Consider the following 14,650-nt stretch of genomic DNA (forward strand, 5'->3'; position numbering starts at 1 on the left):
CGTAACTTATTTAACTTGTTTTTATTTTGACTCTTCTTTAAATCAAATAGATCTTTGGTACCAAAAGCTCTAAAGATTTCATGAACAACTAAAAAAATACAACGGTTCAATTCCACATGTTCAATCTAGTTCACTTTTGGTTTTTTGAACACAGAAAGAACCTTCAATTATTTTGCCCGCGGCCAGTGATTTTTTTTTCTAAGCATCCACGCCAAGGAATAGAAATTAAAGTAAGTGGTAGGGGCAGAAATTGAAATGATGTATTTATCAGATCACTGAGGGAAGTGCTTCAGTAATTCCAGGTAACACAATTTTGAGCATTGATCAGAAACTTGTGCATGAATTGGACCGGGTACGCACACTCCACTAATCTGCCATTCTGAATCCCCTAACTAGCCTGCACGCTAATAATTGTGTTGGTAGCTTGTTTGTTTTTAACAGTCAACCTCCCGATTGTTTCAGGTTCCTGTACCTTTTCTGGTTTGAGCAGAAAGCAAAACAGCAGCGCAAATTTATTGCACCTTCTATAATTGTTAACAGCATGCACAAAAAGGCAGCTCTGGTCCTTGGATTGGTTGCATAAAAAAACAAGATAAATTATTTAACTTGATTTTCTGCAAAAATATTTACATCAGCTAATATACAATGCACTGTTTCACTATGCACATAATCTAGGCCAGCCAGCCGATCATAAGGATTTTGCCAAAAATAGATGCAACTTTTGACAAGCTAGGGATTTTCGGGGAAAACTGTCTGAATAAACCTTAAAAATCGCTGCGAGTAGAATTCAGGATCCACCACTGAGATGGAAAGGGAATCAAATTGAATGGATTTGTAAGCATGTTCTATCTTCTTGGTCATGTTATATTCCTGCAAAATGTCAATTATCCCCAAGTAGAGAACCACATCGTACACTTCTTCATGGAGCTGGGTTTTATCTTCTGCTGGACTATGCTCCGCTCTAGCAGGCATGTTAACCCCGAGCTGGATCTGTAGCCTGGGCAAAGTAACATTTAAAATAAGGCTGTCGAATATGAAATATTGAGGACAACCATCATATCACAAACTAATCCTAGTGCACAAGGCCTGTGGCCTTTGGGTTATGCTTCTCATGGAAAGCATTGCACGGTATGGATGCGCCAAGCTGCTCGAGAGGGTTGCTAAAAAACATTGCGAATAAAACAGCTCACCTTGCTGTGCCTGGAAGCAGCAGATCCACTTCCTCAAAACCAGCGGCTGATGCTCTTAAACGGCTGCCTCTGATATGAGGACCCACAACAACACTGTTTTCATCACTCCCGTGTGGAACCAAAACAAGGCCCTGCGGGTAGCTAAAAATCTCATCCTCTTGGACATCTGAAATTGAATAATAATTGAAGAAACTTATAATCACTTCCCAAGCAAAGTGATTCAAGGCTTTTAGCAAGAGACCTATGCATATTGACACAAGCAATAGATACCAGACGGCTTTTAGTAATATTATATTTGGCATTTTACATGATGATGACCTGGCTATCACCATTAACAACTTGCACAATAAAGCAAATGATTAAAAGTATCAGTAACCTCTAGCACTAGAAGGATCACTATTCTCTAGGATACAGAAAATCCTTTTGTTTTCTAGGAATACATGGATTCAAGAACCAAAAATAGATTTAAGATGATCCTAGAGCCAGAAAACTCCATTTTTCAATCTCAAACATGTCCAGAAATTGGAAGCGGCATAGTAATAGATTAAAGAAAAGCATACTACAAGTGAAGACTAACATCTATGTTTATATGCAAATGCATCATGAACAATTGCTATATGAGAGATACTTTGTCATCATCATTGGGCAAAAAAAAAAGCAGAAAATTAGAAAACACTAATACACAGTGTGGACATTATACATGAAGCTTCAGCAATCTGGTAGTTTAGGAATAGTGTTAACCTCTCTGCATATTAGAATCCAATATAACATGGAACTAATTTCCAGATTTTATTTTGAGCCAGTTTGTGATATTGGCGAGCAGTTTAGAAAATAATATCTGAAATCTTCTAACAGAAATACCATATTTTGAGCAAGTAGTCAATGGCTATCACAACCTTCCAAGTTTAAAGTTAGGTGTTTTTCACCTCAGTGAAGGTTTCAAAACAATTCTTAGATTCCCTAAATATAAGCATCTTTGAAATATTCCGTGACCTGATATATGTCTCTTTATCTCTTCAGTTCCAACAAAGCACGCATGTTGATAAGACTTGATAAACAGAGTCAAGTATGAAAAACCATTATGAAGTAAATTGTGCATATATCAGGAAAAGAAATCCAGGTAGATAGCATAGGTGGGTCCCATTAAGCACTAGATTAAATAATTGATTGTCCTATTATTAAAGCATAATATAAACTGGACTGTTTTTGGGAACTCTTCCTGTTAACTCGAAATTACAGGTCTTTCGATTGGAAATATTTAGCAACTCTACAAAAAAATCACTTAATTTTCAGTTTCTATTACGCCTATTTTCTCTCAAAGAAATACACCAGTTTTTCTTCATCTAAGTTTTTCATCCTAGAAAAGAAGCGCTTCACCCCAACTCAAAAGCAAGAACCTTATTTTCCTGGTAGTTTAGTAGCTTTTTCTTCACAAATAAGAACAATAAAGGCAGAAAAACTAATTCTACAAGAAATTTTGATGCCATCACCTTCCACTGAAAGGACAGTTAATCTGTCTGCAGTCACACTTCGATGATGGGATGCACGTGATTGCAAGTGCTGGGGAGCCCGATAATGGACACCTAACAATAGGCTGTAATCCATTATGTGTTGTGTTTCCAAAAATTTGCTATCAATCTCAATCTGCCTGCAGGAGAAATTGATAAGAGTACGACAAACATCTGAAGGTTCTACGAAACTATAATTCAATTAAAATATTTAAAAACAATAGGAATACCATCCAAATGAAATGCCAAAATCTTGCACTCAATAATGGCATGCTAAAATTTTACATACAATTAATGTGCTATTGGCACTGCATTTAATTGAAGAAAACACCAAATACTAGGCAGACATATCCCGGTTCTAGAAGCCTAGAAGAACAGGTGCTAGAAAGTTGCTGCTCAACATAACATTCAAATCATGAAGAGTAACATGTTCCTGAATAAGTTTCCACAATCTGTAACTTAGATGTATCAAATAAGCAGACCCTTATTAATAGGGCTTCTCGTAAACATATAACTTTCGTTTGGCCAGTTTATGTATTCTGTTACTTGCAATTATTAGAGCTATTTGGAAGAAGCTGAATCGATTTTCTCGTGGCAAATTAAAAAAGCAAATAATGGTTGCCGCTTGAACACAGGTTGAATATCAAGCCATTGCAGGCACTGACTCCAAAATGTCACATGGATCCATGGGCACCTTTGAATACGAGAATATATTATTTTTAATTTTACACCATTAATTTGTAATAACAAGAATATTATTCGACTAGCACGACGTTGTCTTTCATAAGCACAGAAAGTACAGTTGCTTTGACTATCATATTGTCAGGCCACTATCTGTAACATACTAAGAAGTTGCTTATCTCATTGCAATAAGAGTGCCACATCCTTGACAAAAAAAAGGAAACATCATTAAAAAATCAAAGAAAAAAAGAGTCATCCAGTCATACAGTTTTGCCAATAAAAATCTGAAAGGTGGGGCATGAACATGTGAGAGACACATATTGTTCAATAGCACATAATAGATTGTACTGCACAGAAAAAAGCAAAGTAAAATATACATTTCTGTTATCAGTGAATCTAAAACCATTCCCTCCCCTACCATCCACCCCCTCCCCCCCCCCCCCCCCCCCCAACCCCCCAAAAAAAAAGAAAACCTTTCTCCTATTCCTTATCTCAAATTTCTGCTTTGCATCAACTATGTCGTGGGGAGGATGATTCGGATGTTCTTAATCATATTTCAGGAAAGCACCTTTTATTTTAAATCTAAAATCCAAAAATGTTCCCCATATAGATAATTATAAGGCTAGATACCAATTTCATTATTTCTACTCGAGTTTATCTAGATGCAATTATGCATGCATATTATGATAATAAAAGCAAACATAAGATGAATAATAATACAATTAAAAAGCTACTAAACTTTGAACACAGAAACATCTTCAAAAAGATTCTGGTTGTGTTATATGGGAACCATAGCATCATACTAAGGAAAAGAACTAAGCAGAAAGCACATTACCCTTATTTTCTTGGAGCCAATGTAACATAGTTTTAGCATCCCAAGAAAGAAGGAGATTAGTATAACGGGCATGAATGACTTTATATTGAAAGTATAATAATGCTTCTAAGAACATTTCTTACTTCAGTAAAGCATCCCGCCAAGAAGGTTCCAAATAGAAGCAGTAGTTTAGATCCAAATCTTTTAGTGTTGTATTCTCATCAATTTCAATTTTGTCTGCAGAGCGTCCCAGGGATGACCCTTTCAAATCAAATCTTCGATGAATTCTCAATTCTGTGCAAAACATGTTTCCCATTACTACGAACCGGAACTGCCATTTAGAAAGAATAAAGAATGAAAAGCTGCTTTAACTCTGCGAATGCAACATTGATGCTCCATAAAGAATGACATCACTATTAAGATATGAAAGGCAAACCTCCAAGAGTGCGGCAATAATGTGCCAAACTTACTTCTAAAACCAACTAGAGTACCTAAGGCACATTTTACTGAGCATAGGGATTACCTTTTGCCCACTGGAAGGTTTCACCCTGTGGAGACCAAAAAATTTAGTTATGAGTGTATTCTCATATGTACGCACGTGATGGAAATAGTTTGGAAGCATCTGCAAAAGAACCTACACAATTATAAACTATTAGTAACTTCAGATTGTTCATGATTCTGAATAATCTAATCACGCAAAAATATCATCCGAAAGCTATATGCTTATGTGCTAGTGAGTTGTAAAACTGACAAATTGACCAAAGAACAGAATATTTCCAGGAAGCAAATATGATAAAGGATCAGTACACATATATAGAAGTGGATACATCTAACAAATAATATTTGTAAAACTAAATTCCAGGCTATGCATCTAGTGAGTTGATAACTGACAAATTGACCAAAGAACAGAACATTTCCAGGAAGCAAATATTATAAAGGATCAGCATACATATATAGAAGTGGATATTCTATCTAACAAATAATATTTGTAAAACTAAATTCCAGGCTATGCATCACCATAAGAGAGGAAAAAAGATGCATAAAATCAAGCATATCAGTCTCCCTTCAATTAGACTAGCACTAAGAGCAAATAAAACAAGTTAATTTTCTGTATATTACATAATAATATTGAACTGGATTGAACAGAATCTTGGATATCCAGAAGAGATGATAAATTTGGGAAATCAAAAATTTGGGAAATCAAAAATTTGGGATGCCAGTCTTTATTGCAGCAAAAGTTTAAGATTATCACAAATATGGTGGCCATCCTCCAAAGTAATGATCATATCTCTGAAATAACTGTCATCATAACATGATCAACACTCATTTGACAACTAAAAGGTTGACTAGGTTTGCTTTTAGCTGACAGGCACCGAAAGGCTGAAATCTGAATACATAGATTCAGAAACATAGTTCTCATACACCAAGTATGTTTTTCGAATAATAACTTCATCATACAAAATATAACAGTAGGTATATACAAAACAGATTGATGCTTTTGTATCTTATAATAGCATGGAATCAGATTTTCCTTTGAAATAAATTCCACTTTTAACTATTGTCCACCTACTACATATAGATCTATATGATATTTGAGGAGACAAGCACCTGTACTTCAGATTTGCGGAGTGTCTTGATCATGAACCGGTCATCTTGAGAAAGAAAAAAGACACTACCACTCTTCCCAGGAGAAGAAAGTTCTCTAAGTGCTGCATTTCCACAAATGGACATCATATAATCTGCAGCATCTATCTTAAACATCTCCCTCAAGTTTCTGCAATCAAAAGATGAAAGAAATATATACAAATAAACCTTATGTTAAGACACGTTTGTCTAGTACAATCATATTCAAACATACACCACTATATGCCTCCAGAAATGAAGATGCACCAAACATAAGTACATAAGAAAATAAATCTGTTTCAAAGCAGTGTGAGAAAAGCCTGACCAAACCAGCCTGCTGAATGAGGTCAGCTCTGTTTTCGACCAGCTAGAAATATGCTTGACGAGGGAAGCTTTGTTCCTAGAACCAGTTGAACTGCATTAACTAGCTAATTTCAAGTGAGTCAGCCAGGTCAGAACTGCATGGATCTTGTGGCCTTTTTCTAGATGAAAAACTTAATATGAAATCCGACATATCTGCTAACGGGGTGCTGGCACAAATATTTTATATGTAAACAAGCAAACCAACCACCCCGGTATTAGTTGTTTGTTGGAGTCACATAACTAACATCTAAGTATAAAACTTAGCTGTACACTGATGCTATCTCATTCAAGACTGGCTGCTAGAACCAGTTCAGATCAAAAGACTTTAATGCTCACATAGTTCCAGTGACATGCTTTATAGTACAGACTACAGACAATACTATAGTTCCGATAGGCGCACTCACAAACTGCTTGCCCACTTTTTCCTGTCTTTGACTGCCCTGTGCTTACGCATGGGCATCTGGGCGTTAAGACACAAGAGATAAGCAGAGAGGCAGATCAGGCACATCCACTTGCCCCATAAAATAGAATTTTCCTTGCATACTGTGTTTGCAATAAATAATACAGGCTTCACATAAACACTACAGATAGATGATTGCCAATATATTAATTAGGATGTTCGTGATAAAGGACCAACAAACTAATACAGGTTCGTCATATGCACATATGCAATAAAAGCCCATAAAAGTTCATTTAAGGAAAACCCAGACATATGGTCTGAAATTAACAGAAAGGCCAGAAACATTTGCAAAAAGGATGTGAAATCTTCTTTCAAGGTGAAGGGTAACTAGCAATCAACCCTGACAAAATAGTCTGTGGACTTACTAGGTTCAGCCTAAAACTTGATTTATTTATTTATTTATTTATTTGGTTGGGGGGGGGGGAGGCGATTGGAGCAGGATTCTCCATTAGAGTTATTTGTTACTCTCTCTCTCTCTCTCTCTCTCTCTCTCTCTCTCTCTCTCTCTCTCTCTCACACACACACACACACACACACACACACAAATAACATGCTCTGCAATTGAGCAGAGTGGTTGAACATATTATGTGAGGGAACTTGAAAATTATTCTTAAAAATGCACTTTTTATGAAGTGATTGGTTAAGATTTCAATAGTCAAACTGCAACAAAAACTAACAAGAGATAACAATATAAATAGGAAAGACATTAATGCACTAAAAACATTGGAAGGTCAAAAACAATCATAACTTCTAATGAACACTTTTACACTTAGATACCAAGCAATTAGCATAGCCACAGATATAAGAAAGTAGTTTATATAAGAAAACACAAAGAAAAATACAGATGTTAGTAAATACAACTAGCGAACAAAATGGTGATAGCCCCTTGAAAGTAGTTAATAATAAACATCCTAACAGAATAAACAAACAGAAAAAGGTGTTGACTGCAGTTCCTTACAAACCTGAAAACCATTGGACAGTAGTCTTTCCATTTAAAATCTTCTGCATGATGAGGAGGTGTCAGCTGCGACCCTACTTTAGGAAAATTCATCCAAAAGCTAGCTCTAGGACCAAAATCTGATGCACGAACTTCACGCCTTTGTATTGGGGTAATTTTTCCTACAGTATACCTGGGAATTAAAATAAGATATACTGAGTGTCAGTCTTCTGGAAATTTCCAGTAACATAGGCAAGATATCTTGAGGTATATCTTCATATCTTCTGCTTTTAATCAAAAGAAATTGCCAATATATCTTGTAGGACTTCTTAATGATAAACAATACTAGAAAAATTGTGAACTTTTTTAAACATGAGATTGGGATCGTACAAATACTTCTATTTGTGAAGCAAGCACTTGACAAGCATATTAATACATAAAATCAAACAACCAATCTAAGGATAGAATCAATATAGATAAGCCAACATTCCTCACCAAAATTAGCAACATGAGCACCAAGAAAAACAACAGTGAATTTAAACGTAATGACTTTTGAAAGCTTACAGGCCCATTTAGCCAAGGAAACCTTCTAAAGATAGTATCATATTTAATAAGCCGATGTCTGTGACTTTCATACTGACGTCTCCATTAATCAGTATCTCATTATCAACAATAATTGAAGTTATGAAGATAAAAGTGATGATAATTATAATGATACTCATGACAATGTTGATCATGAGGATCACAGTGAAAAGGGGAAAAAAAAAAATCATAGTGTCTTCTAATAATCTCCTGCAAGCAAAACTATAAGCAAAATGTTTCCTTGATTGAGGGAAGGCAGGGGGAGTATGTGAATGCTTAAGTAGCACATGGTGACAAATTCAGAAACTGAATATCATGCGGAAGAATTTCATATCATATGATATGATGAGTATCCACGTGATATCAGAATACTACATTAAACTAGATTTCTGTAAGCCCTACATTCCCATTCATTTGTCATCTAAGAAGTTGTAAGAACAACCTAAATATTAAAATTGTAAAACTTAAAGACCATGAGAAGTTGTTGGAGATCCAACAAGACATCTAGAACTGCAATGTATGACTCCTGGAAGTTTGAGTACATTCAAACTGAAAAGATTGAGAAGAATTAAAAAAACTCAATAAATTTAGACACATATTTGTTAAGTTCGATTGTTTGACCTGCTTTCTACAAGTAAATAAATCACACTGATAATATTAATGCATAATCAGTTCTATATTAATGCATTACATGTTTGTTTTTATGCAATCCATTAGTCATATTATTTCCAAATTCACATCACAGGGCTTACAGTTTGACGTTACTATGTATCACATGTTTGCAACCATTTAGTGAACTGATGCAAAACTATATTATCATAGCATTTGCTCCCAATTTACAAGGACATCTCTGGATCATAGTCATGAAGCATCTTCTTGGGATTGTGGTAAACAGTGGTTAACCCACTCATCATTAAATGTGAATCTCAAACTAAAAGTTATGCAATTATCCACATAAGATTTCACAACCCGAATATTAGTTGCTGCTTTCATCCATCAGAAGATGACCGCAATCCAACCCAACACCACATGAATTTTGACAGGCATCATCGAGACTATTGTAGCCAACTGATAGATGGAAGAAAGTTTGCAAGAACTGTGGCTAAAAAGCAGTACTATCCTCCAAACTTCACCACTAGCTGCCAAAAGCACCTAAAACCAACTCCAATAGGTCTAGAATTAGGATCAGTCAACAATATGGATAACCTTTTAAGCACAAATCAGGGGATAACCTTTTCCATTTGATTTGAACCCAAAATCAAGGTGAGAGATCGTTTCAGCCTCCTTTGCATTTCTATAGAAAATCATATTGGGTCTTCAGATCTTTATCCTAGACAATTACCCTCTTAGTACAGGATCCATCAACATCAAATTGATTTGACCACAACTGTGAACCAGCACGTCTTATTTCTTCACTCTTATATTTGTATCATTTTTTATAGCATTTTTTTAATCCAATTCTATATTATATTTATGTCCTTATGTTTATTTTATTTTACATTAATATTTAATTAATTAAGGGCAAGCCTTAGTGCAATGTTAAGATTGCCCTATTGTCACACGGTTGTCACGTGTTTAAAATACAGAAACAGCCTCATCACACCCTAGGGCATACATCTAACCATCCCCAAACCCGCACTGGCAGGAGCCTCGTTCATTGGGCCATCCTTTTTTATCAATATTCAATTCATTGTCCAAATTCAATTCATTCTCCAATAAAAATCATTCTCATTCATGGTCAATATCAGCTTCATAACAAAATAAATGATTCCGTTACAATTCAATTCATCTGAAATTATGGAGGCTACATGTGATGTTTTTGATGATACGTGATAATTGAACCCCATATTGGAATCCTATCTATTGAATCTTTTCTTCTCCAGTTTTCTCAAGACATAGAAATCACGACAACAAACTGAAACAAAATTAAGAATGACATTCCTTTATGTTAGAACAAAACTTTCAGTTTCTTATCTTCGAGGTCATGTTAATTTGCTTTGATTCTTTAGATCAAGTTATGATGCATGTTAATAAAGGAAATTGACCTCGAATACAGGATTTCCAGCTCCAATTTGTTATTGTTTCATCAAAAAAAATCAGAACATGACTGTAATACAAATAAAAACATGCTATCACTGACTCATCAAGGTGGTAATAACTAATAAGACAATGGTTTTTCAAATTGTGTTTACAAGATGTAGCAGAAACATACCATTAGGAGTAGCGGCTACATGTAAAATGCTTATAACAACAAACGTGCCTTTAACTGATGCATACAGTATTCTTCCTACTTTTTTCTACCATCTTTCCCATTACTTTAATTTTTTTCTTTCTAAAACATCATCCATGATGTTACATACTCTTTACGCACAAAATGGACATCTTATTCTAGTGTCAAACAAGCACTGAAAATTATTGTGTTTCTCTAGAGAAAGGTCGAAGAAACCGATACTGGGCACCGTACCAGTTCTCCAGTGGGATGACTCGGTACGAGCAGTGTCGGACCTGTGCCAAGAGAGATTATTGGTACCATGGGAGAGAGAGAGAAGGGGGAGAGAGGCTGGTGAAGGGTGGCAGAAATAATCGTGGAACTGGCCGCAGCCTCGTCCACCACAGCCACTGCCGCCCTCCCACGGCCCTCCACCGGCGTCCGAAACCGTACCGGTGAGCCACCAGTAGTTTGGTGAGGCTCGAGTCGGCCGAAACGGCTCGAGTCGGCCGAAACGGCTCGAGTCAGCCGGAACGGCCCGGTTCAGGACGGTTCCGCCGACCTTGCTCTAGAGTCTATAGAACATCACCTACTCAAGGATCAATTTTCTTTTTCCAAGTATGCTTCTTTCTTCTTCAGGCGGGATGCTAGAGTAAGTAATCTGGTGGACAAAGGAACAACTAAGAATTGGTTTATATTTACCTATTATCTGCAATAGCTTTAATTTGTCGCAGTTCACAAATAAAAGTACCACAAAGAGTTCGACAAAATTTAAGCAAATCAAATGTGCAAAATATCATATAACAATGCTCAGTAACCAGCAGAAACCTATCCAATAATCACTTGTGTGTCAGCCCAAGAGGAATTTCGTCAACAAACAATGCAACATACAATCCCTACAATACAAATGGTGAGAAAGAGAGAAAAATATAAAGTAATGCAGAAAGAATGTAAATAAATAAAGAAAAAAAGGTGCAGTATTTTAAAACAGGCAAGGTCAGAAGAGAGAATATTGCCTGATTCCAAGCTGCAAACTAAGCATTAGATCATAACTTCTATGGCCCTTAATTATTGTCTCTCCAGGCTGTTTTATGTCTCTTGCCAGTTTTTTTTGACGTCTTTTTGCTTTTTTAGATAACATTGGATAGTCACTGTTGGTTACTATTTCACTGATTAATACACCTTGCACGTATTCCCGCTCCAAGATTGGAACATTTGTATCTACCACCTTCTCATCATTTTCTAAAACAGATTCTCCAGACGTATCATGTCCAATAACTTTTTCAATCGCAACCTCGAGACTCCAGCGCCTTTCCAGAGACACTCTTTGGGAGCAAGATTGCCCAAAACTTACTAGGTTTCCTTTAGGAAGAATACCAGATAAGCCACTACCTGAGTCCTTGGTCTCGCTGACCTTCATGTTTCCCATGTCAATAGAAGAAGAATGAAGGATACGTTGCCCATGGTTTTGCCTTTTCAAATCTAACAACATCCCTCGCGTTCTTAAAGCATTGATATAAAGCTCCTGTACAGCTGGAATTTTGCATCCTTTTGGATAAAATGCTCCTTTTCCATCCTTCAAACCCCTGGTCCATGTTCCAACATAGCAGCCACCGTCATTCCAGGTGTAGACTCCAAATCCATGAATCATGCCATCCAGCCAATTGCCTTCATACTTGTCGCCATTTTTCCAAGTAAGAGTTCCCTTCCCTGACATTTTTCCTCTTTTCATGTTGCCAACATAGATGTTTTCATTGGCCCAGACATACTTACCAGGCCCTTCTACCACTCCCTGAATCCAGGAACCTTCAAAGACATCTCCATTTGGATATGTTTCATATCCCAGGCCATGTTTGAGATTTAACTTCCACCGTCCCTTGTAGGTCAGATTATCTGGGCCAACATATGTGCCAGTACCATGCATGTAACCGCCCGAAAATTCTCCCTCATAAACAGCTCCTGAAGGCCATGTGATCTTCCCATGCCCATGTCTCATCCCTCTTTTCCATTCACCCTCATATATGAAACCATCTGACCAAGTGTATTTTCCTGACCCCTCTGGCATATTGCCCAACAGTGTTCCAGAATACTTATCCCCATTTGGAAGTACAAGCTCACCAACTGGAAAACCAATCTGTGCGGTGGAAGAACGAACATCCTGTCCATTGGCAAAACTGAGCAAGTACTCTTTGTTGCTAACACAACTAGTGTCATGGGACAGCCTAGCACTTCCTGAACAAGAGGACGCTTCCACAGCATCAGCAAGCGCCCCAGGGGCTGACATGCATACTGTCTCAAAGAATTCGTTCCTTGGTAGAATCTAAACTTCGAGCATCCGCACTAGTTTAAAAGAAAGAAAAGAAATGATATCAAAGACTGCATCACAGTACACCAGCTAAAAGAAAAATGAAGCAATGGTGCTATGCATCCAAAATTAAAATTGCATTCTCACAATGATTTCTCAGTTGAGCTCTGAGCAGTCAAAGAAAATTTTGGTGCAATACATATTGCACCACCCTCTTACAAGTATGATTTTTGTCATTCCTATCACAGTCAAACAACATATTGGTACCCTTTTTTGGTCCAGAATTTCTGTTGTTATTTGATTATATGAAAAGGAGTTATTTGTCAAAGTTCAAAAGTTTATTCCAAAACAGATTGCACCTTCAAGTTTTGGTTTCTTGCAGGGTGGTATAATATTTTCTTGAAAATAAAAATTGTTCTGTTGCTTAGATACTCACCAGCCACCACAGGTTGGCATTGGCATCAAGCTGAACCACCAAGAAGCCTATGCTATTACAGTATCTTAAAAATATATAGATCTTCAAGAATGCTTACACCAACCCCTGATTTACCAGCCCTACTTTTCCATTGGCATGATACAAGCATATAACACTATGAAACTGAAAGAAAGAATCAAATAAACTGTCTATTTTGCTTTTTATGAGCAGATTACTTGCAAGACATACTGCTCAAAATACACTGCTACATTATTATCCTCATACTCACCATTCTTGTCATCAACTAACAAAGGAACCCAAAATTGTTCAAGTTCAGCATCCGTTTGGTCTTCAAGAAACAGCAAGACGGATTTAACTACAAAAACCATACAATATGAAAAAAAGAGGCATAAAAAACATCTGAAAGGGGACTATTAATGAATATCCCGGACGTCTATTTTAGTCCGGGGCAAATGCCAAATTGAAACTCAGCCAATGATTGGTGTCTCCAATAATGAACCAATTCATAGCCATGGTTCAGGAGGAACAAGAAAAATCTACTCTCCCAGAAAAAAAATAACAACAATTTCCCAACAGTGAACTAATAACCGAGGAATCTTGTTTAAATAATTTTAGTCGACTTTATATATGACCAAGAAATCTTGCCAGCTTAACCTCTAAATTTACCCCGTTCCTAAAATCCTCCTAAGAAGCTTTTAAATAACTATATAAAAAAAAAAAGGAATCACAAGAATACATTCAGATCCATCAATCTCAACTAGAAGACGTCCTCCCGTTCCCATATTCCCCAAGGGTCCGTTAAAGAACAGTCTAAACCTCTCAAGAACCAAGTAAGAATCGTTTTCCCACGCTCCCTCGCATAAGAAAGTCCCAAGAAAACAATGGAATCGAAGTGACAGTTCCTTTACCCCCAGCACACAAAATTTCCAAATCAAAACCCTAGCATCTGCTACAGCAATCACTATCTTCACATCCACAGGCTGACAGAAAGACACAGAGAGAGAGAGAGAGAGAGACAGAGAGAGATTACGATTTCTATCTGCAGCTCTCGATGCGATGGCTCTCGAAGGAGATCACGATGGCTTCGGCTTCGGTCCGGCGAAGGAAGAGAAGCAATTCTTGGAGCGGGGATTTTGAGGGAGCGGGGTGGAGGAAGAAAGCGTGGCTGGGGACTGGGAGAGGGTTCGTTTTTTATTTCATGCCAAGGTAGGGAGGGGAGGGGTTTTTAAGGTTGTTCGGCTCCAAAAAAGTTACCCCAAGCTATTTAATCCCTTCGGGATCAAGAATGGGTGCATGGTTGTCACGGGCCACCCAATAAGGAATTTCGAATGTGGTGAATTATTACTCTTCCACCCCTTACTCTCGCAAAAACTTTCTGAGGTCCTACAAGCGGCAAAATGTTAAAAAGATTTGATTTAAGCCCTCGTGGCTCGAGCTGAACCTAGCCATTACGCTCATTTATGGTGTAGCTATCATGGTGTTGGGAGTCAGCAACAAAATTCCAAGAAATATTTAGGATGAGCTTGGCATCATCAAATATTT

The 14,650-nt window shown here is 37.1% G+C and overlaps 1 protein-coding gene across 3 annotated transcripts; it reads right to left on the reverse strand.

Annotated features, from left to right (window-relative positions):
• Positions 1-571: 571 nt before the first annotated feature.
• LOC103698868 (phosphatidylinositol 4-phosphate 5-kinase 9-like) lies at positions 572-14,352 on the reverse strand. Of its 3 annotated transcripts, none has more exons than XM_008780932.4 (9): positions 14,139-14,352; positions 11,384-12,707; positions 7,602-7,769; positions 5,802-5,967; positions 4,717-4,815; positions 4,337-4,524; positions 2,681-2,838; positions 1,191-1,356; positions 572-997 (listed from the first exon to the last, which is right to left on the reverse strand). In XM_008780932.4, exons 2-9 carry the CDS (start codon positions 12,649-12,651, stop codon positions 730-732), a joined length of 2,481 nt encoding a protein of 826 aa, XP_008779154.2. In that variant the 5' UTR covers positions 12,652-12,707; positions 14,139-14,352; the 3' UTR covers positions 572-729. The 3 variants fall into 3 exon arrangements, with proteins under 3 accessions (XP_008779154.2, XP_008779141.2, XP_038971272.1); XM_008780919.4 differs by having other exon boundaries at positions 4,717-4,827; XM_039115344.1 differs by lacking the exon at positions 14,139-14,352 and adding an exon at positions 13,377-13,393 and having other exon boundaries at positions 4,717-4,827.
• Between the last annotated feature and the right edge of the window lie 298 nt (positions 14,353-14,650).

Source organism: Phoenix dactylifera, chromosome 18 (genome assembly GCF_009389715.1).
Source record: "Phoenix dactylifera cultivar Barhee BC4 chromosome 18, palm_55x_up_171113_PBpolish2nd_filt_p, whole genome shotgun sequence".
Lineage (NCBI taxonomy): Eukaryota > Viridiplantae > Streptophyta > Magnoliopsida > Arecales > Arecaceae > Phoenix > Phoenix dactylifera.

Coding starts and splice junctions, on each gene's coding strand:
- LOC103698868 (XM_008780919.4), bottom strand. CDS start 12,651: ATGTCAGCCCCTGGGGCGCTTGCTGATGCTGTGGAAGCGTCCTCTTGT. Junction 5,968..7,601: donor TACTGTCCAATGGTTTTCAG/GTTTGTAAGGAA, acceptor TTTTGATTGCAG/AAACTTGAGGGAGATGTTTA. Junction 1,357..2,680: donor AACTGTCCTTTCAGTGGAAG/GTGATGGCATCA, acceptor ATTCAATTTCAG/ATGTCCAAGAGGATGAGATT.